We start from the raw sequence: 27488 nt of genomic DNA, 5'->3' as shown, positions 1-27488 counted from the left end.
TGAGATAGTGAATAGCAAGAGATTACATAGATCTCCATCTTTAATCCAAATCTGAATCATCAGCACACAGCAGCGAGTCAGTCATCTTTGTTTTAGCTGAAATAACACACTGCTATTTGACAGATTCAAAAAACAGTTTGGTGCAATGAAACCAGATGAATAAAAAGCTTTTCTGAAAAGCACCATTCTGAATGAGCAAATTTGTAGAAGTGCTTAAATGTTATGTGATGATGATGCTGCATACAAAAATGATATACCCATGCAAAATTCACCATGAAATGTACAGATATCTTTATTGCAGAGAAGATAGGACGAGGAGTCATTTTAATGTTAATAAATAAATAATCTTCATTTTGTAGTCTATCCATTGATCCCTGTATTTATTGTTTGCAGTAATAACTGCTGTTTTCATATGATGTCTTAGATATGATGTATTTGTTGTTCTCTGGTCTGTAGCCTAATCATCATTATCTACAGCAATATTTCAGAACTACAAAACTCGTAAATTAATTATTATTCAGAGTTTGTTCATGTTTGGCGTGGCATAAGGAGTTTCAGGTATCTCTTTAAATCATACTGCCACAAAAAAAATAGAAATGAGTAAAATGGAAATCATACCAAAAAACGCAGGAGAAAATACATTAAAGATAAAATAATCTTTGTGCATCCTGAAATTGTCCCGAAAAATATCTGTTCTCACCTTGGATTGCGTTGTTATAAAGCCTTGCATGTTCAACGTAGCTCATAATATCAGTTCTTCAATTATTACAAATGTGCACCTCTAAACAAACTCCTGGAAAGATCCTCATAGTTCAGCATGTTCTGTCTGTTTTTGTTTCAGGGCAAACCACTGCTCCAGTAGGATACATCCACTTGGGAGGAATCATGATGAGCCTAGCATGGCAATGGCCGTTACAATATCACAGTAGCTTGACTGCAGTGCAAGACATGGTCTTGTCTGTACATGTCCTTCCCTGGGCTGGGTATTGAAATCCAGTTCCTCAATGGTGTTGACAGAATCACTTGAAAGAACTGGCCAGATTAAAAAAGAAAACACGATACCCAGTTTTAGTCTTTTCTTCCAGCCCTTCCACATTCAGTCTCATACCGTTGTCACCCTCATCACCACCTCCCGGTTGGCCGTGGAGCCAAAGCGTGGGTTGTGGGGCCGTAGCTGGCTGAGGATGTGCAGGATGGTGTAGCCACAGTGGTGGTCCAGAATAGTCCTGAACCTCCGGTTCTGTCTCCCACTGCTGCCACTACCCAGGCCATGGGAGTTACTTCGTGAGCCCCGACCCCCACCCTTACTGCTACTCAGCGGGTCCCCCAAGTCATTGGCTTTTATATAGTTCAATACTTTCCACTGCTGATTGACAGCCTGCCATCGCTTGAATATTCGGTACACTGATGAGCCCTCGTGGATTATAAGGCCTGGGAAGAGAGAGAGTTTTTTATTTTTACAGATATGGGAAAGGCAAGATTTCTAATGATTTTAAAGGCTTTTGCATGACATACTTCCAGCAACTAATATGTAAGAATCAGCCAAATACTATAGCACTAGTATATATAACTGGCATTTGGCATAACCACACAGTGCAGATACAAAGCTAGTACCATCTGTTTTCAGGTTGGCAATGCACCATTTCACACAAAACAAATCTATCTACAAAGATTTACGTGTGTGTGCGTGTCTGTGCGTGTGCATGCATGCCTGCCTTCCTGAGTGCATGTGTGTGCATGCCTGCCTGCCTGCATGCCTGCGTGCATCTTTGTGCATGCCTACCTGCCTGCCTGCGTGCATGTGTGTGTATTCATGGGCCTGTGTATGAGAATTTGTGTGACTATGCCAACGGTCCAGTTTCACATGATTCATCCCCCTCACCGATGCACACGATGTCCATGAAGCCGTACATGCCGTAGCAGATCTGGAAGAGCAGGTCCTGACGCTGCCACTTGGCCGAGGGGCTGAGGGACGACCAGATGAGCCAGGAGATGCTGGCGATGAGGAACAGGGAGCCCAGGATGATGGCAGCAATCTGGACCTTCTCAATCACCGTCAGGGAGATGGCCTGCCACTGAACAGAACAGCCACAAGGGCCAAGACAGGGACAGTAAGAAAGGGACAATATGGTGAAGTCCAGTCCTCACACCATCATTGTGAGTGCCCACGATTTGTTCTAGCAAAGTGAGTAACTGTAATGCCTAGACTGGTGCACCTGAGCAGAGCACTGCATACTCCTGATTGTGGTATTGTGCATTGTTTAAATCGATGCATTAGCAGAAAACTGTGAGATAAGATCTGTGGCTACTAGAAAAAATATTAATTAATTTGAGATGAGAGTAGACCTTGTGCACAATGAAAATACGACTGGAGTGGATGAGACAGACCCCTAGCCCCTATCCCTTAGACACTTGTGTAGATCTGAAAGGATAGGTGTGAACAATATGGCGAATATCTTGCAGTTGGCAAGGTGTAGCTACTACCGTATTGTACCGCATGAAGTACCTAGGAAATAGGGTCTGATTCTGGCCAGAGCGTAAGTCCCAGAGAATGAGGGGTTGGACAGGCTGAGGAAAGGTACCTGCAGTGGGTTCTTGGTGCTGATGGCCAGAACATGGTACTTGAAGTAGCAAAGCTCACAGCTCCAGGAGCCTCTCTCACTGATCCAGCGGATGAGGCAGGGCTGGTGGGTGCAGCGCACAGAGCCCTTACAGCGACACGGGCTCAGCAGCTCACCCTGCAGGAGACAGAGGAGTAGAAACAGAATTACTAGAACAGATATTCCTATTTAAGTCAATGTTCTGACGTGGCATAACATACCATAAGTTATTTCTGAATTGAAAATATTTTGAAAAAACAAACAATATTGGATTATGGATAGCCTTCAATGTCTCTCCGAAGCTACTGGTTTGGTGTATGTCTGTCTGGCACACTCAGGAAGCGGATGATGAGTGGGTTCACACAGGTTGTGGGACCTTAACTCAACATCACAATCCTCCCACTTAATGTAGACTTTGAAACAGTCAGAAAGCAACTATGAATGACCTATTCATTATTAAATAGAGTATCTTCCTTCTCTTCCACGATTTCCACCTTAGTAAATGTTGGCTAACTTCCTTCTTAAAAAGTAAGTGCTGAAAACGTCCGTATTGTAGCTAAATGCGGAGGTTATTTCGTTACTCCTCATCAATGCTAAAATCATTAATGTCTAGGAATCACTAGTGCTAAAATTATGCCTGTGAAGGAATCATTAGTGGTAAAATGATTGATGTCTAGGAATCATTCGTGCTAAAATGATTCATGTCTAGGAATCGTTAGTGCTAAAATTATGAATGTCTAGGAATCATTAGTGCTGAAATTATGAATGTCTTGGAATCATTAGTGCTAAAATTATGAATGTCTAGGAATCATTAGAAGTCAAATAATTAGTAGTAGTAGTAGTATATGCCATTTAGCTGACGCTTTTATCCAAAGCGACTTACAGTCATGTGTGCATACATTCTACGTATGGGTGGTCCCGGGAATCGAACCCACTACCCTGGCGTTACAAGCGCCATGCTCTACCAACTGAGCCACAGAAGGACCACAATGTCTAGGAATCACTAGTGCACAAATGATTCATGTCTAGGAATCATTCGTGCTAAAATTATGAATGTCTTGGAATCAGTAGTGCTAAAATTATGAATGTCTAGGAAACATTAGTGTTAAAATTATGAATGTCTATGAATCATTAGTTCTCAAATGATTCATGTCTAGGAATCATTATTGCTAAATGTTTCAGGTCTAGGAATCATTAGTGCTAAAATTATTCATATCTAGGAATCATTAGTAGATCAATGCATGCACCCATCTTGATTGTGGCCTGTTGGCCAGAACGAGCCTATTAGGACCCAGAAACATTGACAGGGGTGCTCAGAGATTCGAAGTGCAGGCAGGTGAATGGGAGGTGAGCCATTCAAACCCTACTGTTCACATAGAACGTGTCTAGGACACATAGGACTCTGGTCAAAAGTATTGCACTATGTAGGGAATAGGTTTCCATTTGGGATGCAGAGACAGACTCTCAGTGAACTCAATCAATACAGGCCCTACTGCAGCACCTATGGCAAACATTGCCCTTTCAACAGACTGACTCTTGAGGAATAGGGAGAATGTTGAGCATTGTAGAAACATTTAAACAGTTATGTATGTGCCTATTTACACACATCTAAAAGGGCTGAAGTTAAAGTCCCAGTGCAGCCAAAATTCTGTTTTCCCTGTTTTTCCTGTTTTATATTATATTGTACAACAGCTGATAAAACTAACACTGTAAACGTGTGAACAAATTTGATCAGTGTTGTTTCATGATTGTTGAAAATACAAGATACACAGGACCTTGTAATCAGCAGGTTTACAGGACCAATAACAAAAGAGTTCCTAGGGAATTAGCCCGTCTCCACGCCTTATCCAATAAGAATAGCTGCTGCCTCTGCAAAAGCTAGTGGGAGTTTTCAGTTTTCAGTTTCAACCTCCACACTCAAGACCACTCAGTCCTACCATATTGTTAGCTTGAGAAATATTTTTGAGTTGCTAAAATGTTTTGCTAATTTTAATGGAAATCTATTACAGTAAGGTAGTTCATTGTTACCCAGAAATGATTTGATTTTGAAATCAATTGGCTGGATTGGGCTTTAAAAGAGTAGCCTAGTCATTCCTCTGAATGCAGTTTCCTATTAATTGCTAGCAGCATCTACAGCAAACATCCCATCTCGTGAGATGGGAAGGAAGTCAGGCTGCATCCCGAGGCTTCTCCCCCTTTGCATACTCCCCATCATGGATTTAAAATCATTCCAATAGTGGAATATTAGAAACTACCCTCACTAATTAAGTTGGTTGGTTGTCTTGCATTTTAACATTTTAGTCAAATAGCAGACACTCTTATCCAGAGCATAAATGGTCATTTGTACTGGTCCCCCGTGGGAATCAAACCCACAACCCTGTCATTTCAAATGGCATGCTCTACCAACTAAGCCACACTGGACCGACAACTTGCACAACAAACTTAATTCGTTTTTATTACTTTACACATTTATTTTGGGATCCACCCCTGTAAACGTAATTTGCCTGATGATGTGTGAGTGGTTATTTGTTTATGTGGATTTCCCACTAGCTTTTGCAGAGGCAGCAGCTATTCTTCTTGGATGAGGCGTGGAGACGGGCTAATTTCATACAAGCACTAGTTTGTCCACTTTCCCTCGCCTCAACACCTCTCCTCGATTACCTTTGAGATTTTTCAAAAGGAGACAAGAGAGGACGGTAGGAGTTGACCAAATTAAATTGAGATAAGGCCATAGTCCCTGATGACTCATGAAAATTATATTTAATAGTGCAATATTAGAAACTACACTCACTGCAGAAATAATTACATCCCAAATCCTTTTCTTTATTTCCAATCTCAAATGCAGAACAGTGGCTCATTTAACCCATGTTTATTCCTCCCTAAGTAACCAGGAACCCTGTTTCTAGACAGGGGGACGACAATTAGACAAATCAATATTTTCCCGTTTTAAATGCCCAGTGATGTCAAAAAAGTGATTTTCCTGTGTGATGTATATATTTCCACACTAGGAGGTTGGAATAATACTGTGAAATTGTGAAAATTATGATAATGTCCTTTTAGTGTAAGAGCTCTTGAAAAGACCACCTGAAATGTCAGTACATGTGGAATTGTTTCATACACATTAAACACATGGCTTCTATGTGTTTGATACCTTTCAATTTGCTCCGTTCCAGCCATTATTATGAGCCATCCTCTCCTCAGCAGCCACAACTGTCCCAGACAGTCCAAGCTACATTTTTGACTATTTTAATGGAAAAAAAATCACAGTAAGGTACTTCATTGTTACCCAGAAATAATTTGATATTGAGATAAAAACAGCTGTATTGGACCTTCAACATTGAATCCCCCCCGTCTCGCATGTTAAAAACGTGTTATTATAAGATACATTCATTGACTAACCACATACCGATTTGAGTGGGGGAGAGAAGCTACTTGCCCATTAGTCATGAACGTTATATTAAACGAGCTGAAATGATAAAGACGTTATAATAACTGCGCTGAAATGATAAAGACGTTATAATAACTGGGCTGACATTATAAAGACATTATAATAACTGGGCTGAAATGATAAAGACGTTATAATAACTGGGCTGACATTATAAAGACATTATAATAACTGGGCTGAAATGATAAAGATGTTATAATAACTGGGCTGAAATGATAAAGACATTATAATAACTGGGCTGACATTATAAAGACGTTATAATAACTGGGCTGACATTATAAAAACATTATAGTAACTGGACTGACATTATAAAAACATTATAATAACTGGTCTGACATTATAAAGAAGTTATTATAACTGGTCTGACATTATAAAGACATTATAATAACTGGTCTGACATTATAAAAACATTATAGTAACTGGTCTGACATTATAAAGACATTATAATAACTGGTCTGACATTATAAAAACATTATAGTAACTGGTCTGACATTATAAAGACATTATAATAACTGGTCTGACATTATAAAGACGTTATAATAACTGGGCTGACATTATAAAAACATTATAGTAACTGGTCTGACATTATAAAGACATTATAATAACTGGTCTGACATTATAAAAACATTATAGTAACTGGTCTGACATTATAAAGACATTATAATAACTGGGCTGACATTATAAAAACATTATAATAACTGGTCTGACATTATAAAGACATTATAATAACTGGTCTGACATTATAAAGACATTATAATAACTGGTCTGACATTATAAAGACATTATAATAACTGGGCTGACATTATAAAAACATTATAGTAACTGGTCTGACATTATAAAGACATTATAATAACTGGTCTGACATTATAAAAACATTATAGTAACTGGTCTGACATTATAAAAACATTATAATAACTGGTCTGACATTATAAAAACATTATAGTAACTGGTCTGACATTATAAAGACATTATAATAACTGGTCTGACATTATAAAAACATTATAGTAACTGGTCTGACATTATAAAAACATTATAGTAACTGGTCTGACATTATAAAAACATTATAGTAACTGGTCTGACATTATAAAGACATTATAATAACTGGTCTGACATTATAAAAACATTATAGTAACTGGTCTGACATTATAAAAACATTATAGTAACTGGTCTGACATTATAAAGACATTATAATAACTGGTCTGACATTATAAAAACATTATAGTAACTGGTCTGACATTATAAAGACATTATAATAACTGGGCTGACATTATAAAGACGTTATAATAACTGGGCTGACATTATAAAAACATTATAGTAACTGGACTGACATTATAAAAACATTATAATAACTGGTCTGACATTATAAAGAAGTTATTATAACTGGTCTGACATTATAAAGACATTATAATAACTGGTCTGACATTATAAAAACATTATAGTAACTGGTCTGACATTATAAAGACATTATAATAACTGGTCTGACATTATAAAAACATTATAGTAACTGGTCTGACATTATAAAGACATTATAATAACTGGTCTGACATTATAAAGACGTTATAATAACTGGGCTGACATTATAAAAACATTATAGTAACTGGTCTGACATTATAAAGACATTATAATAACTGGTCTGACATTATAAAAACATTATAGTAACTGGTCTGACATTATAAAGACATTATAATAACTGGGCTGACATTATAAAAACATTATAATAACTGGTCTGACATTATAAAGACATTATAATAACTGGTCTGACATTATAAAGACATTATAATAACTGGTCTGACATTATAAAGACATTATAATAACTGGGCTGACATTATAAAAACATTATAGTAACTGGTCTGACATTATAAAGACATTATAATAACTGGTCTGACATTATAAAAACATTATAGTAACTGGTCTGATATTATAAAAACATTATAATAACTGGTCTGACATTATAAAAACATTATAGTAACTGGTCTGACATTATAAAGACATTATAATAACTGGTCTGACATTATAAAAACATTATAGTAACTGGTCTGACATTATAAAAACATTATAGTAACTGGTCTGACATTATAAAAACATTATAGTAACTGGTCTGACATTATAAAGACATTATAATAACTGGTCTGACATTATAAAAACATTATAGTAACTGGTCTGACATTATAAAAACATTATAGTAACTGGTCTGACATTATAAAAACATTATAGTAACTGGTCTGACATTATAAAGACATTATAATAACTGGTCTGACATTATAAAAACATTATAGTAACTGGTCTGACATTATAAAGACGTTATAATAACTGGGCTGACATTATAAAAACATTATAGTAACTGGTCTGACATGATAAAGACATTATAATAACTGGTCTGACATGATAAAGACATTATAATAACTGGTCTGACATTATAAAAACATTATAGTAAATGGTCTGACATTATAAAGACATTATAATAACTGGTCTGACATTATAAAAACATTATAGTAACTGGTCTGACATGATAAAGACATTATAATAACTGGTCTGACATGATAAAGACATTATAATAACTGGTCTGACATTATAAAAACATTATAGTAACTGGTCTGACATTATAAAGAAATAATAACTGGTCTGACATTATAAAGACGTTATAATAACTGGTCTGACATTATAAAGATGTTATAATAACTTGGCTGACATTATAAAGACATTATAATAACTGGTCTGACATTATAAAGACATTATAATAACTGGTCTGACATTATAAAGAAATAATAACTGGTCTGACAATATAAAAACATTATAGTAACTGGTCTGACATTATAAAGAAATAATAACTGGTCTGACAGTATAAAAACATTATAGTAACTGGTCTGACATTATAAAGAAATAATAACTGGTCTGACATTATAAAAACATTATAATAACTGGTCTGACACTATAAAGACATTATAATAACTGGTCTGACATTATAAAGAAATAATAACTGGTCTGACATTATAAAAACATTATAATAACTGGTCTGACATTATAAAGAAATAATAACTAGTCTGACATTATAAAGACATTATAATAACTGGTCTGACATTATAAAAACATTATAATAACTGGTCTGACATTATAAAAACATTATAATAACTGGTCTGACATTATAAAGACGTTATAATAACTGGGCTGACATTATAAAAACATTATAGTAACTGGTCTGACATGATAAAGACATTATAATAACTGGTCTGACATGATAAAGACATTATAATAACTGGTCTGACATTATAAAAACATTATAGTAACTGGTCTGACATTATAAAGACATTATAATAACTGGTCTGACATTATAAAAACATTATAGTAACTGGTCTGACATGATAAAGACATTATAATAACTGGTCTGACATGATAAAGACATTATAATAACTGGTCTGACATTATAAAAACATTATAGTAACTGGTCTGACATTATAAAGAAATAATAACTGGTCTGACATTATAAAGACGTTATAATAACTGGTCTGACATTATAAAGATGTTATAATAACTTGGCTGACATTATAAAGACATTATAATAACTGGTCTGACATTATAAAGACATTATAATAACTGGTCTGACATTATAAAGAAATAATAACTGGTCTGACATTATAAAAACATTATAGTAACTGGTCTGACATTATAAAGAAATAATAACTGGTCTGACAGTATAAAAACATTATAGTAACTGGTCTGACATTATAAAGAAATAATAACTGGTCTGACATTATAAAAACATTATAATAACTGGTCTGACATTATAAAAACATTATAATAACTGGTCTGACATTATAAAGAAATAATAACTAGTCTGACATTATAAAGACATTATAATAACTGGTCTGACATTATAAAAACATTATAATAACTGGTCTGACATTATAAAAACATTATAATAACTGGTCTGACATTATAAAGAAATAATAACTGGGCTGACATTATAAAAACATAAAAGTAACTGGTCTGACATTATAAAGAAATAATAACTGGTCTGACATTATAAAAACATTATAATAACTGGTCTGACATTATAAAAACATTATAATAACTGGTCTGACATTATAAAGAAATAATAACTGGTCTGACATTATAAAAACATTATAATAACTGGTCTGACAATATAAAAACATTATAATAACTGGTCTGACATTATAAAGAAATAATAACTGGGCTGACATTATAAAAACATAAAAGTAACTGGTCTGACATTATAAAGAAATAATAACTGGTCTGACATTATAAAGACATTATAATAACTGGTCTGACATTATAAAGAAATAATAACTGGTCTGACATTATAAAGACATAATAATAACTGGTCTGACACTATAAAGACGTTATAATAACTGGTCTGACATTATAAATACATTATAATAACTGGTCTGACATTATAAAAACATTATAATAACTGGTCTGACATTATAAAGAAATAATAACTAGTCTGACATTATAAAGACATTATAATAACTGGTCTGACATTATAAAGACATTATAATAACTGGTCTGACATTATAAAGAAATAATAACTGGTCTGACATTATAAAGACATAATAATAACTGGTCTGACACTATAAAGACGTTATAATAACTGGTCTGACATTATAAATACATTATAATAACTGGTCTGACATTATAAAGAAATAACAACTGGGCTGACATTATAAAGAAGTTATAATAACTGCGCTGACATTATAAAGAAGTTAAAATAACTGGGCTGACATTATAAAAAAGTTATAATAACTGCGCTGACATTATAAAGAAGTTATAATAAATGGGATGACATTATAAAGAAGTTATAATAACTGGGCTGACATTATAAAGAAATTATAATAACTGGGCTGACATTATACAGAAGTTATAATAACTGGGCTGACATTATAAAAAAGTTATAATAACTGGGCTGACATTATAAAGAAATTATAATAACTGGGCAGACATTATAAAAAAGTTATAATAACTGGGCTGACATTATAAAGAAGTTATAATAACTGGGCTGACATTATAGAGAAGTTATAATAACCGGGCTGACATTATAAAAACATTATAATAACTGGGCTGACATTATAAAGAAGTTATAATAACTGGGCTGACATTATAAAGAAGTTATAATAACTGGGCTGACATTATAAAAACATTATAATAACTGGGCTGACATTATAAAGAAGTTATAATAACTGGGCTGACATTATACAGAAGTTATAATAACTGGGCTGACATTATAAAGACATTATAATAACTGTACTGACATTATAAAAACATTATAGTAACTGGTCTGACATTATAAAGACATTATAATAACTGGTCTGACATTATAAAAACATTATAGTAACTGGTCTGACATTATAAAGACATTATAATAACTGGTCTGACATTATAAAAACATTATAGTAACTGGTCTGACATTATAAAGACGTTATAATAACTGGGCTGACATTATAAAAACATTATAGTAACTGGTCTGACATGATAAAGACATTATAATAACTGGTCTGACATGATAAAGACATTATAATAACTGGTCTGACATTATAAAAACATTATAGTAACTGGTCTGACATTATAAAGAAATAATAACTGGTCTGACATTATAAAGACGTTATAATAACTGGTCTGACATTATACAGACGTTATAATAACTGGGCTGACATTATAAAGACATTATAATAACTGGTCTGACATTATAAAGACATTATAATAACTGGGCTGACATTATAAAAACATTATAGTAACTGGTCTGACATTATAAAGAAATAATAACTGGTCTGACATTATAAAAACATTATAGTAACTGGTCTGACATTATAAAGAAATAATAACTGGTCTGACAGTATAAAAACATTATAGTAACTGGTCTGACGTTATAAAGAAATAATAACTGGTCTGACATTATAAAAACATTATAATAACTGGTCTGACATTATAAAAACATTATAATAACTGGTCTGACATTATAAAGAAATAATAACTGGTCTGACATTATAAAGACATTATAATAACTGGTCTGACATTATAAAAACATTATAATAACTGGTCTGACATTATAAAAAATTATAATAACTGGTCTGACATTATAAAGAAATAATAACTGGGCTGACATTATAAAAACATAAAAGTAACTGGTCTGACATTATAAAGAAATAATAACTGGTCTGACATTATAAAGACATTATAATAACTGGTCTGACATTATAAAGAAGTTATAATAACTGGGCCGACATTATAAAGAAGTTATAATAACTGACCTTACATTATAAAGAAGTTATAATAACTGGGCTGACATTATAAAGATGTTATAATAACTGGGCTGACATGATAAAGAAGATATAATAACTGGGCTGACATTATAAAGAAGTTATAATGACTGGGCTGACATTATAATGATGTTATAATAACTGGACTGACATTATAAAGACGTTGGAATAACTGGGCTGACATTATAAAGACGTTATCATAACTGTGATGATATTATGAAGACGTTATAATACCTGGGCTGACATTACGAAGAAGTCATAATAACTTGGCTGACATTATAAAGAATTTATAATAACTGGGCTGACATTATAAAGAAGTTCTAATAACTGGCCTGACATTATAAAGAAGTTATAATAACGGGGCTGACATTATAAAGAAGTTATAATAACTGGGCTGACATTATAAAGAAGTTCTAATAACTGGCCTGACATTATAAAGAACTTATAATAACGGGGCTGACATTATAAATACGTTATAATAACTGGGCTGAAATTATAAAGAAGTTCTGATAACTGGCTAACATTAGAAAGAAGTTATAATAACTGGGCTGACATTATAAATAAGTTCTAATAACTGGGCTGACATCATAAAGATGTTATAATAACTGGGCTGACATTATAAAGAAGTTATAATAACTGGGCTGACATTATAATGATGTTATAATAACTGGACTGACATTATAAAGACGTTGGAATAACTGGGCTGACATTATAAAGACGTTATCATAACTTGGCTGACATTATAAAGAAGTTATAATAACTGGGCTGACATTATAAAGAAGTTATAATAACTGGCCTGACATTATAAAGAAGTTATAATAACGGGGCTGACATTATAAAGAAGTTATAATAACTGGGCTGAAATTATAAAGAAGTTCTGATAACTGGCTAACATTAGAAAGAAGTTATAATAACTGGGCTGACATTATAAAGAAGTTCTAATAACTGGGCTGACAACATAAAGATGTTATAATAACTGCGCTGAAATGATATAGAAGTTATAATAACAGGGCTGACATTATAAAGATGTTATAAAAACTGGGCTGACATTATAAAGACGTTAGAATAACTGGGCTGACATTAAAAATAAGTTATTATAACTGGGCTGACATTATTAAGAAGTTATAATAACTGGGCTGACATTATAAAAACATTATAATAACTGGGCTGACATTATAAAGAAGTTATAATAACTGGGCTGACATTATACAGAAGTTATAATAACTGGGATGACATTATAAAAAAATTACAATGACTGGGCTGACATTATAAAGAAGTTATAATAACTGGGCTGACATTATAAGTCACTTATAATAACTGGACTGACATTATAAAGAAGTTCTGATAACTGGCTAACATTAGAAAGAAGTTATAATAACTGGGCTGACATTATAAAGAAGTTATAATAACTGGCCTGACATTATAAAGAAGTTATAATAATGGGGCTGACATTATAAATAAGTTATAATAACTGGGCTGAAATTATAAAGAAGTTCTGATAACTGGCTAACATTAGAAAGAGGTTATAATAACTGGGCTGACATTATAAATACGTTATAATAACTGGGCTGACATTATAAAAACATTATAATAACTGTGCTGATATTATAAATAAGTTATAATAACTGGGCTGACATTATAAAGAAGGTATAATAACTGGGCTGACATTATAAAGAAGGTATAATAACTAGGCTGACATTATAAAGAAGTTATAATAACTGGGCTGACATTATAAAGAAGTTCTAATAACTGGGCCGACATTATAAAGAAGTTATAATAACGGGGCTGACATTATAAAGAAGTTATAATAACTGGGCTGAAATTATAAAGAAGTTCTGATAACTGGCTAACATTAGAAAGAGGTTATAATAACTGGGCTGACATTATAAAGAAGTTCTAATAACTGGGCTGACATCATAAAGATGTTATAATAACTGGGCTGACATGATATAGAAGTTATAATAACTGGGCTGACATTATAAAGATGTTATAAAAACTGGGCTGACATTATAAAGAGGTAATAATAACTGGGAAGACATTATAAAGAAGTATAATAACTGGGCCGACATTATAAAGAAGTTATAATAACTGGCCTGACATTATAAAGAAGTTATAATAACTGGGCTGACATTATAAATACGTTATAATAACTGGGCTGACATTATAAAAACATTATAATAACTGTGCTGATATTATAAAGAAGTTATAATAACTGGGCTGACATTATAAAGAAGGTATAATAACTGGGCTGACATTATAAAGAAGGTATAATAACTAGGCTGACATTATAAAGAAGTTATAATAACTGGGCTGACATTATAAAGAAGTTATAATAACTGGGCCGACATTATAAAGAAGTTATAATAACGGGGCTGACATTATAAAGAAGGTATAATAACTAGGCTGACATTATAAAGAAGTTATAATAACTGGGCTGACATTATAAAGAAGTTATAATAACTGGGCCGACATTATAAAGAAGTTATAATAACTGGGCTGAAATTATAAAGAAGTTCTGATAACTGGCTAACATTAGAAAGAAGTTATAATAACTGGGCTGACATTATAAAGAAGGTATAATAACTGGGCTGACATTATAAAGAAGGTATAATAACTAGGCTGACATTATAAAGAAGTTATAATAACTGGGCTGACATTATAAAGAAGTTATAATAACTGGGCCGACATTATAAAGAAGTTATAATAACTGGGCTGACATTATAAAGAAGGTATAATAACTAGGCTGACATTATAAAGAAGTTATAATAACTGGGCTGACATTATAAAGAAGTTATAATAACTGGGCCGACATTATAAAGAAGTTATAATAACGGGGCTGACATTATAAAGAAGTTATAATAACTGGGCTGAAATTATAAAGAAGTTCTGATAACTGGCTAACATTAGAAAGAAGTTATAATAACTGGGCTGACATTATAAAGAAGTTCTAATAACTGGGCTGACATCATAAAGATGTTATAATAACTGGGCTGACATGATATAGAAGTTATAATAACTGGGCTGACATTATAAAGATGTTATAAAAACTGGGCTGACATTATAAAGACGTTAGAATAACTGGGCTGACATTAAAAATAAGTTATTATAACTGGGCTGACATTATTAAGAAGTTATAATAACTGGGCTGACATTATAAAAACATTATAATAACTGGGCTGACATTATAAAGAAGTTATAATAACTGGGCTGACATTATACAGAAGTTATAATTACTGGGATGACATTATAAAAAAAATTACAATGACTGGGCTGACATTATAAAGAAGTTATAATAACTGGGCTGACATTATAAAGAAGTTCTAATAACTGGGCTGACATCATAAAGATGTTATAATAACTGGGCTGACATGATATAGAAGTTATAATAACTGGGCTGACATTATAAAGATGTTATAAAAACTGGGCTGACATTATAAAGAGGTAATAATAACTGGGAAGACATTATAAAGAAGTAATAATAACTGGGCCGACATTATAAAGAAGTTATAATAACTGGCCTGACATTATAAAGAAGTTATAATAACTGGGCTGACATTATAAATACGTTATAATAACTGGGCTGACATTATAAAAACATTATAATAACTGTGCTGATATTATAAAGAAGTTATAATAACTGGGCTGACATTATAAAGAAGGTATAATAACTGGGCTGACATTATAAAGAAGGTATAATAACTAGGCTGACATTATAAAGAAGTTATAATAACTGGGCTGACATTATAAAGAAGTTATAATAACTGGGCCGACATTATAAAGAAGTTATAATAACGGGGCTGACATTATAAAGAAGGTATAATAACTAGGCTGACATTATAAAGAAGTTATAATAACTGGGCTGACATTATAAAGAAGTTATAATAACTGGGCCGACATTATAAAGAAGTTATAATAACGGGGCTGACATTATAAAGAAGTTATAATAACTGGGCTGAAATTATAAAGAAGTTCTGATAACTGGCTAACATTAGAAAGAAGTTATAATAACTGGGCTGACATTATAAAGAAGGTATAATAACTGGGCTGACATTATAAAGAAGGTATAATAACTAGGCTGACATTATAAAGAAGTTATAATAACTGGGCTGACATTATAAAGAAGTTATAATAACTGGGCCGACATTATAAAGAAGTTATAATAACGGGGCTGACATTATAAAGAAGTTATAATAACTGGGCTGAAATTATAAAGAAGTTCTGATAACTGGCTAACATTATAAAGAAGTTATAATAACTGGGCTGACATTATAAAGAAGTTCTAATAACTGGGCTGACATCATAAAGATGTTATAATAACTGGGCTGACATGATATAGAAGTTATAATAACTGGGCTGACATTATAAAGATGTTATAAAAACTGGGCTGACATTATAAAGACGTTAGAATAACTGGGCTGACATTAAAAATAAGTTATTATAACTGGGCTGACATTATTAAGAAGTTATAATAACTGGGCTGACATTATAAAAACATTATAATAACTGGGCTGACATTATAAAAAAGTTATAATAACTGGGCTGACATTATACAGAAGTTATAATAACTGGGATGACATTATAAAAAAAATTACAATGACTGGACTGACATTATAAAGAAGTTAAAATAAACGGGCTGACATTTAAAAAAAGTTATAATAACTGGGCTGACATTATTAAGAACTTATAATAACTGGGCTGACATTATAAAAATATTATAATAACTGGGCTGACATTGTAATGATGTTAGAATAACTGGGCTGACATTATAAAGATGTTATCATAACTGGGGATGACATTATAAAGAAGTTATAATAACTTGGCGGAAATTATAAAGAAGTTATAATAACTGGTCTGACATTATAAAGAAGTTATTATAACTGGGTTGACATTATAAAACCATTATAATAACTGGGCTGACATTCTACAGACATTCTAATAACTGTGCTGACATTATAAAGAAGTTATAATAACTGGGCCGACATTATGAAGAAGTTATAAGAACTGGGCTGACATGATAAAGACATGATAATAACTGGGCGGACATTATTACGACATTATAACGAAGTTATAATAACTGGGCTGATATTATAAAGAAGTTATTATAACTGGGTTGACATTATAAAAACATTGTAATAACTGGGCCGACATTATGAAGAAGTTATAAGAACTGGGCTGACATGATAAAGACATGATAATAACTGGGCGGACATTATTACGACATTATAAAGAAGTTATAATAACTGGGCTGACATTATAAAGAAGTTATAATAACTGGGCTGACATTATAAAGAAGTTATAAGAACCGGGCCGACATTATAAAGAAGTTATAATAACTGGGCTGACATTATAAAGAAGTTATAATAACTGGGCTGACATTATAAATAAGTCATAATAACTGGGCTGACATTATAAAAACAATATAATAACTGGGCTGATATAATAAAGAAGTTATAATAACTGGGCTGACATTATGAAGAAGGTATAATAACTGGGCTGACATTATAAAGAAGGTATAATAACTAGGCTGACATTATAAAGAAGTTATAATAACTGGGCTGACATTATAAAGAAGTTATAATAACTGTGCCAACATTATAAAGAAGTTATAATAACTGGGCTGACGTTATAAAGAAGTTATAATAACTGGGCTGACATTATAAAGAAGTTATAAGAACCGGGCCGACATTATAAAGAAGTTATAATAACTGTACCAACATTATAAAGAAGTTATAAGAACTGGGCTGACATTATAAAGAAGTTATAATAACTGGGCTGACATTATAAAGAAGTTATAAGAACCGGGCCGACATTATAAAGAAGTTATAATAACTGGGCTGACATTATAAAGAAGTTATAATAACTGGGCTGACATTATAAATAAGTAATAATAACTGGGCTGACATTATAAAAACAATATAATAACTGGGCTGATATAATAAAGAAGTTATAATAACTGGGCTGACATTATGAAGAAGGTATAATAACTGGGCTGACATTATAAAGAAGGTATAATAACTAGGCTGACATTATAAAGAAGTTATAATAACTGGGCTGACATTATAAAGAAGTTATAATAACTGTGCCAACATTATAAAGAAGTTATAATAACTGGCCTGACAAGATAAAGAAGTTATAATAACTGGGCTGACGTTATAAAGAAGTAATAATAACTGGGAAGACATTATAAAGAAGTAATAATAACTGGGCCGACATTATAAAGAAGTTATAATAACTGGGCTGACATTATGTTGAAGTTATAAGAACTGGGCTGACATTATAAAGAAGTTATAATAACTGGGCTGACATTATAAAGAAGTAATAATAACTGGGAAGACATTATAAAGAAGTAATAATAACTGGGCCGACATTATAAAGAAGTTATAATAACTGGGCTGACATTATAAAGAAGTTATAATAGCTGGGCTGACATTATAAAGAAGGTATAATAACTGGGCTGACATTAAAAAGAAGTTATAAGAACTGGGCTGACATTATAAAACATTATAATAACTGGGCTGACATTATAAAGAAGTTATAATAACTGGGCTGACATTATAAATAAGTTATAATAACTGGGCTGACATTATAAAAACATTATAATAACTGGGCTGATATTATAAAGAAGTTATAATAACTGGGCTGACATTATAAATAAGTCATAATAACTGGGCTGACATTATAAAAACATTATAATAACTGGGCTGATATTATAAAGAAGTTATAATAACTGGGCTGACATTATGAAGAAGGTATAATAACTGGGCTGACATTATAAAGAAGGTATAATAACTAGGCTGACATTATAAAGAAGTTATAATAACTGGGCTGACATTATAAAGAAGTTATAATAACTGTGCCAACATTATAAAGAAGTCATAATAACTGGCCTGACAAGATAAAGAAGTTATAATAACTGGGCTGACGTTATAAAGAAGTAATAATAACTGGGAAGACATTATAAAGAAGTAATAATAACTGGGCCGATATTATAAAGAAGTTATAATAACTGGGCTGACATTATGTTGAAGTTATAAGAACTGGGCTGACATTATAGAGAAGTTATAAGAACTGGGCTGACATTATGTTGAAGTTATAAGAACTGGGCTGACATTATAAAGACATTAAAATAATATCAGCAGAATATGAGGAACTGAATAAAACTTAAACAAACACTTGTTGTACAGTAAAAGTAATCCAGTATGCCGAACCACCCATCCATCCATCCTCCCACCCACATACCCAACCCATCCATCCTCCCACCCACCCACCCACACACCCAACCCATCCATCCTCCCACCCACCCACCCACCCACCCACCCACCCACCCACCCACCCACCCACCCACTCACCCACCCACACACCCAACCCATCCATCCATCCTCCCACCCACCCACACACCCAACCCATCCATCCATCCATCCATCCATCCATCCATCCATCCATCCATCCTCCCACCCACCCATCCACACACCAAACCATCCATCCATCCTCCCACCCACACACCCAACCCATCCATCCATCCATCCATCCATCCATCCATCCATCCATCCATCCATCCATCCATCCATCCATCCATCCATCCATCCTCCCACCCACCCACCCATCCACACACCCAACCCATCCATCCATCCTCCCACCCACACACCCAACCCATCCATCCATCCATCCATCCATCCATCCATCCATCCATCCATCCATCCATCCATCCATCCATCCATCCTCCCTCCCACACACCCAACCCATCCATCCAGGCACCCATCCATCCATCCATCCTCCCATCCTCCCACACACCCAACCCATCCATCCAGGCACCCATCCAGTTTGAAGCAAATGCTGCCAGGCTTTGCCCAGATCCTTACATTTGGCTTCTATTCAAAATATAAGACTGACACAGCCAATACTGAAGCTAGCTGTGTACACCAGTGAGTCAAGTGGAATGGTTGGTGGTGGTGCACACATAGAAACAGAATTACTAGAACAGGCATAGCTCCTCAGACCACAGAACTAGATTATATTTCTATGCCTCATACCCCTTCACCCATCACCCATATTGACTTGAATGGGAATTTCTATGAGAGAATGGTATTCATTGACTACAGCTCAGCGTTCGACACCATAGTGCCCTCAAAGTTCAATACTAAGCTAAGGACCCTGGGACTAAACACCTCCCTCTGCAACTGGATCCTGGACTTCCTAACGGGTCGCCGCCAGGTGGTACGGGTAGGTAACAACACATCCGCCACGTTGATCCTCAAGAAGGGGAGCCCCTCATGGGTACGTGCTCAGCCCCATTCACTCATGACTGCACGGCCAGGCACAACTCCAACACCATCATTAAGTTTGCCAATGACACAACAGTGGTAGGCCTGATCACCGACAACAACGAAACAGTCTATAGGGAGGAGGTCAGAGACCTGGCCGTGTGGTGCCAGGACAACAACCTCCCTCTCAACGTGATCAAGACAAAGGAGATGATTGTGGACTACAGGAAAAGAAGGACCAAGCATGCCCTCATTCTCATCGACAGGGCTGTAGTGGAGCAGGTTGAGAGCTTCAAGTTCCTTGGTGTCCACATCACCAACAAACTAACATGGTCCAAACACACCAAGACAGTCGTGAAGAGGGCACGACAAAACCTATTCCCCCTCAGGAGGCTGAAAAGATTTGGCATGGGTCCTCAGATCCTCACAAGTTTCTACAGCTGCACCATCGAGACCATCGAGACTGGTTGCATCACTTCCTGGTATGACAACTGCTCGGCCTCCGACCGCAAGGTACTACAGAGGGTAGTGCGTACGGCCCAGTACATCACTGGGGCTAAGCTTCCTCCTATCCAGGACCTCTATACCAGGTGGTTTCAGAGGAAGGCTCTAAAAATTGTCAAAGACTCCAGCCACTCTAGTCATAGACTGTTCTCTCTGCTACCATATAGCAAGTGGTACCGGAGCACCATGTCTAGGTCCAAGAGGCTTCTAAACAGCTTCTGACCCCAAGCCATAAGACTCCTGAACATCTAATCAAATGGCTACCCAGACTATCTGACAGGGACATGACTCTGTCCCCTGTTGTGACCACTTAAATAATGAAATAACAATTAAATGACAAAGTTGCTGGGTCTAAGATAATAGGTCATCACTGTAAAAAAAATGATCTAGTTGTTTCAACTAATTATTATTAAGTAACTGGTTCCACATCCTTTTTTAATGTTTACTCAACTTCAGTTACCTGAACAACAACAAAAATAGTTGGCCCAATCTCTAACTTGAGAAAATGTAGGCAAAAAGTCAACTTAAAATTAACTCATCTTGTCTCATTCACCAATAAATTATTATTTGGGCATCTTACTGTCACGCCTTGGTCTTAGTATTTTGTGTTTTCTTTAATTATTTGTTCAGGCCAGGGTGTGACATGGGTTTATTGTATTGTCGTAAAGGGGTTTTTGTAGGCATTGGGATTGTGGTTGATTAGGGGTGTGTCTGGTATAGGCTTGGCTGCCTGAGGCGATTCTCAATCAGAGTCAGGTGATTCTTGTTGTCTCTGATGGGGAACCGTATTTAGGTAGCCTGGGTTTCACTTTGTATTTCGTGGGTAATTGTTCCTGTCTCTGTGTAGTTTCACCAGATAGGCTGTAATTAGGTTAATCGTGAGGAGCAGCGATCAAAAGATTTCTGGACTTGGGAGGAGATATTAGACGGAAAAGGACCCTGGGCTCAGCCTGGAGAATATCGCCGTCCCAAGGAAGAACTGGAGGCGGAAAAAGCGGAGAGGCGCTGGTATGAGGAGGCAGCACGGCGACGCGGATGGAAGCCTGAGAAGCAGCCCAAAAAAATTATTGGGGGGGCTTACAGGGAGTATGGCTATGCCAGGTAGGAGACCTGCGCAAACTCCCTGTGCTTACCGGGGGGCTAGAGAGACTGGGCAGGCACCGTGTTATGCTATGGAGCGCACGGTGTTTCCAGTGCGGGTGCATAGCCCGGTGCGGTTCATACCAGCCCTTCGTATTGGCCGGGCTAGAGTGGGCATCGAGCCAGGTAAGGTTGGGCAGGCTCGGTGCTCAAGAGCTCCAGTGCGCCTGCACGGTCCGGTCAATCCAGAGCCACCTCCACACACCAGTCCTCCGGTAGCAGCTCCCCACACCAGGCTTCCTGTGCGTGTCCTCGCTCCAGTATAACCAGTGCCAGCACCACACATCAGGCCTACAGTGCGCCTCGCCTCTCCTGTGCTGTCGGAGTCTCCTGTCTGTTCAGCGCTATCAGAGCCTTCCTTCCCTCCTGCGCTGTCGGAGTCTCCCGCCTGTTCAGCGCTATCAGAGCCTTCCTCCTCTACAGCGCTGCTGGAGTCTCCTGTCTGTTCAGCGCTATCAGAGCCTTTCTCCTCTCCTGCGCTGTCGGAGTCTCCCGCCTGTTCAGCGCTATCAGAGCCTTCCTCCTCTACAGCGCTGCCGGAGCCTCCTGCCTGTTCGGAGCAGCCTGAACTGTCAGTCTGCATGAAGCAGCCAGAGCTGTCAGTCTGCATGAAGCAGCCAGAGCTGTCAGTCTGCATGAAGCAGCCAGAGCTCTCAGTCTGCAAAGAGCTGTCAGTCTGCAAAGAGCTGCCAGTCTGCAAGGAGCTGTCAGTCTGCAAGGAGCTGTCAGTCTGCAGGGTGCTGTCAGCCTGCATGGAGCAGTCAGAGCTGTCAGTCTGTATGAGGCAGCCAGAGCTGTCAGTCTGCATAAAGCAGCCAGAGCTGTCAGTCTGTATGAAGCAGTCAGAGCTGTCAGCCTGCATGGAGCAGTCAGAGCTGTCAGTCTGTATGAAGCAGCCAGAGCTGTCAGTCTTCATGAAGCAGCCAGAGCTGTCAGTCTGCATGAAGCAGCCAGAGCTGTCAGTCTGCAAAGAGCTGCCAGTCTGCATATAGCAGCTAGATCTGCCAGTCAGCCATGATCTTCTAGATCTGCCAGTCAACCAGATTCTTCCAGATCTGCTAGTCAACCAGAATCTTCCAGATCTGCTAGTCAACCAGAATCTTCCAGATCCGCCAGTCAGCCAGGATCTACCGGAGCCTACTACCTGCCTGAGCTTCATCTCAGTACTGGGCTTCCTCTCAGTACTGGGCTTCCTCTCAGTACTGGGCTTTCTCTCAGTACTGGGCTTCCCCTCAGTCCCGAGCTTCCCCTCAGTCCTGAGCTTTCCCTCAGTCCCGAGCTTCCCCTCAGTCCCGAGCTTCCCCTCAGTCCCGAGCTGCCTCAGTCCCGAGCTGCCCCTCAGTCCCGAGCTGCCCCTCAGTTCAGTGGGGTTCTGGGTGAGGACTATTAGGCCATGGTCGGCGGCGAGGGTGGATTATCCCAGGACGCGAAGGGGAGGAACTATGACATTAATGGAGTGGGGTCCACGTCCCGAGCCGGAACCGCCATCATGGACAGACGCCCACTCGGACCCTCCCTATGGTTTTGAGGTGCGTCCGGGAGTCCGCACCTTAGGGGGGTTCTGTCACGCCTTGGTCTTAGTATTTTGTGTTTTCGTTAATTATTTGTTCAGGCCAGGGTGTGACATGGGTTTATTGTATTGTTGGGGTTTTTGTAGGCATTGGGATTGTGGTTGATTAGGGGTGTGTCTAGTATAGGCTTGGCTGCCTGAGGCGATTCTCAATCAGAGTCAGGTGATTCTTGTTGTCTCTGATGGGGAACCGTATTTAGGTAGCCTGGGTTTCACTTTGTATTTCTTGGGTGATTGTTCCTGTCTCTGTGTAGTTTCACCAGATAGGCTGTAATTAGGTTTCACGTTCCGTTTGTTGTTTTGCATTTGTATAAGTTATTTCATGTATCGCTCTTCATTTATTAAAGACATGAGTAACCACCACGCTGCATTTCGGTCCGACTCTCTTTCGACAAACGAAGAACGCCGTTACACTTACTAAAAAAATGCAGTGGAACACACAGTGCTTACACACACAGTGCTTTTAACATACTCCTTCCTAATATGGAGTTTGCTTTCAGAAAAGCCTCAATTCATCTGATCATGGACTTTCCAGTGATCCTTCAAGTAATCATTCAATCGAAGTGGTAGAAAGCGGTTCTGAAAGAGAGGTTAATATCATGTCAATCTAAAGAAGATTGATGCTACTTTTAAATCACTTTTAAATGTTTTCTGAATATGTTTGTTTGCCTGTGCTTCATAGTCTATTCACTGAAGGCCTGATCAACTAGCCTGAGAACCAGACAAGGTGGTACAACAGGCCAGAGCCAGGTAACAGATAAATGTGTCTTTAATACTTAAAGACGTTTTTTTCTCAATATCAAATCATTCTTGGGTAACAATATAGTACTTACTGTGATTGTTTTCAATTAAAATGGTGAAAAGAAACAAAAACAGCTTCTTAGCAAAGAGCAATTTCTCAAGCAAGAATTTTGCTATAGGACTGTCTGGGAGGGGTCTGAGTGGGGAGGGGTTAATAGAAAATGTGCTGTTATTGGCAGAGAGGTTTGGAACTCTCTTTCTTATTGGTCCATTAAGTAATTCATTGACTGGTGATGTCAACAGGCAGGCCCACATGTCATCCCACCAAAACAGACTGAAATTTCAAGCAGTCTTTTCAAACAGCTCTTACACTAAAAGAGCATGATCATAAGTGTGGAAATAAACTGAGTGTATAAAACATTAGGAACATCTTCCTAATATTGAATTCACCTGGTCAGTCTGTCATGTAAAGAGCAGGTGTTCTTACTGTTTTGTCCCCTCGGTGTATATATAAATCACTGGGCCTTTAAGGTTCAATTACAGGTGTAAAAAAACGGCCTGTTATTTTCTATGGTTTCTCATTTCTGCAACATCCCATTGAATTTACAGATGCTATAAATTAGCACCTACTGTATATTGTATTAACACTATGACAAACATCAAATCTTATAAAGTGATTAAGTGGTGATTTCCATCTGTGCTTCAGTGGCACGTACACCATATATAATTATCTCAAGACCATGATTATCCAGCACATCTGTTGTGTCAAGTTTTGGCTGAGGACCAAAGATTCGTTCATTGTTCTGCATGCCTATACTTTCCTTGGCTTATAGGCCCACAAACAAGCCTGCGTGCCAGTCTTTTTATGCTCTTCTGCCATTCGTTACAAGTTCATTGCCAGGCCAATTATTATTCAAGTTTACACGTGGACCGTGACATCAGTCATGCAATAATCCACAATGAGTACTACAATACAAATAATAGTTGTCAGTATTTTCTCAACCAAATCAATTTGTCAACACAGAACACACCAACTCGCAACTGGTCCAAATATAGCCAGGGCATTTAGGTTTAACTATAGGCCTATAGGTGCACTAACATTCAGCACCATGGACAGCATAGGGCTATTGCCTAAGGTTCAATTGAACAGTGTTGTGTTGTGGCGCGAAAAGCAGGACAACGTGAAGGAGCATGTATCTATCTCGGACAGTACCTGTTCTGGGCCCTGGAAGCAGATACGACAGCGCAGGCTGCTTGCGGTGCTGGTGAGCGACACGGTGTCCATGCCCACTTGCAGTTTGGGGTCCTTCTCCTCAAAGCCCAGGCTCCGAGGTCGAGGTTCCGTCCCGTAATACTCCTCCTCGTCATCCCGGGAGGAGCAGTCTACAAAGGGAGGCCAGCCGCAGCCGCCCATCCCTAGACCCCGCATGCTGGACGGTCTATCTGCGTCGGATCTGTCGGGCTGTCTCGAATCGTCTCGCATAAAAACCAGCACTTTCAGTTCGTTGAAAAACATTCGGATCCGATATTTGAACATTTTTGGCTACATGAATTCTTCGGAAGGGAATGAAACCTATTTGACAATAATGTGGTCTCAATCAAATATAAAATATGCCGTTGATTTAGAAATGTTATTATTGTTAATAATAATATTATTGTGGTTATTGGTATTATTAATTTTGGTATTATTCTTTTTAGCCAATTATTTTACTACATAAACTATGACAAATGTTCACCAATACATCTTCTGAATAACATTACCGATGAGCTTAACAAACTTGTAGGTTAGGCCTCTACCCTACTGTAAATGTGCTGTCAAATGGTAAGACATAAATGACCACGTCTTGGTTGTTGTCTCTGATGGCATGTGTGTCTAAAACAATGCGGATGGGAGATTTTTCTCTTGAGAAGCTCGAGACACTCTCAATATTCATTACCGAACAACTCTGCGAATGCAGTCTAGTGAGATGTTTCTTCCACCCCTACCACCACAATTGCGTGACAGGCCTATAACGTACAATGCCAGAGTCCATTGCTTGCACTATCGATCTAAATTCCACACATCGTCAAATGCATTGCACTTGGGGTTTGCAGCAAAAATCCATGTTTTGCTACCCAAAGCAGAAGACAGACAGAGTATGACTAGCGGAAGAGAGAGCAACATAGAGCCATAATAAAATGTAGAACGGGGTGACGTAGAGCCATAATAGAATGTAGAGCGAGGTGTGAAAAACATTCCATTACCAGTCACACAGTTATATCTGAGACTGTTGTCAAGAATCATAATCCAAAAGGGTGCCGAAAGACGATGTAATGGAAGTTAGGTGAAGGCGTGTGATTATATCGTCTTTTTATTGTTCTTAAGTAGCATCCCAGCGGTCAGATCATGATCATTCTTTTATATTCTATTCCTCGGTAATGTTTCGGATTGATCCATCAAGAATGATCCACCCCATTGCACCCGACGTCCACACAGAGTGGATCCAATTTACAATCCAGTGCATTTGCATGTTAAGTAGCTGTAAATACAGCCACCCAAAACAGCGATACATCTCATCTTCATTCGATACCCATCAGCATTTCTCTTCTGTGTCTTTTATCTTTCCGTTGAAAATATGGTGCACCGAAATTTCAGAATAACAGACCAGAATTCAAACAACAGTTGCTGCAATCTTTTAATTACAGACGCATAGATAGAGATGTCTACACACCCGAGAGGGCAATTACAGCAGTAATGCCGTTGATATGGTAGGCTAGCCTCTCAGATGGTGACGATGAGGATGATAGCCTACTGCTCGATTTCGCTGCCTGATTTCTCCTCGAAATGGTCGACTTTGATAAAGAATCAACGCAGGACCTATACTTCCGGAATTAATTCTAGCCTTCTAGAATGAAAAACTGTATGACACTTCCCATTTTCTACTCTACAGTCATTAGTCTGTTTCCTCTTTATGA

General features: G+C 36.6%; 1 protein-coding gene across 1 annotated transcript; it reads right to left on the bottom strand.

Moving 5' to 3' along the window:
- On the bottom strand, positions 1-27488 carry LOC118360531 (E3 ubiquitin-protein ligase MARCHF9-like). The gene is made up of 4 exons (XM_052484981.1): positions 25747-27488; positions 2583-2738; positions 1883-2075; positions 1-1431 (listed from the first exon to the last, which is right to left on the bottom strand). The coding sequence occupies exons 1-4, from the start codon at positions 26068-26070 to the stop codon at positions 1103-1105; spliced, it is 1002 nt and encodes a 333-aa protein (XP_052340941.1). The 5' UTR covers positions 26071-27488; the 3' UTR covers positions 1-1102.

Source organism: Oncorhynchus keta, chromosome 28, assembly GCF_023373465.1.
Source record: "Oncorhynchus keta strain PuntledgeMale-10-30-2019 chromosome 28, Oket_V2, whole genome shotgun sequence".
NCBI lineage: Eukaryota > Metazoa > Chordata > Actinopteri > Salmoniformes > Salmonidae > Oncorhynchus > Oncorhynchus keta.
Note: the sequence above shows the minus strand (reverse complement) of the source record. Positions and strands in the feature narration are given on the sequence as shown.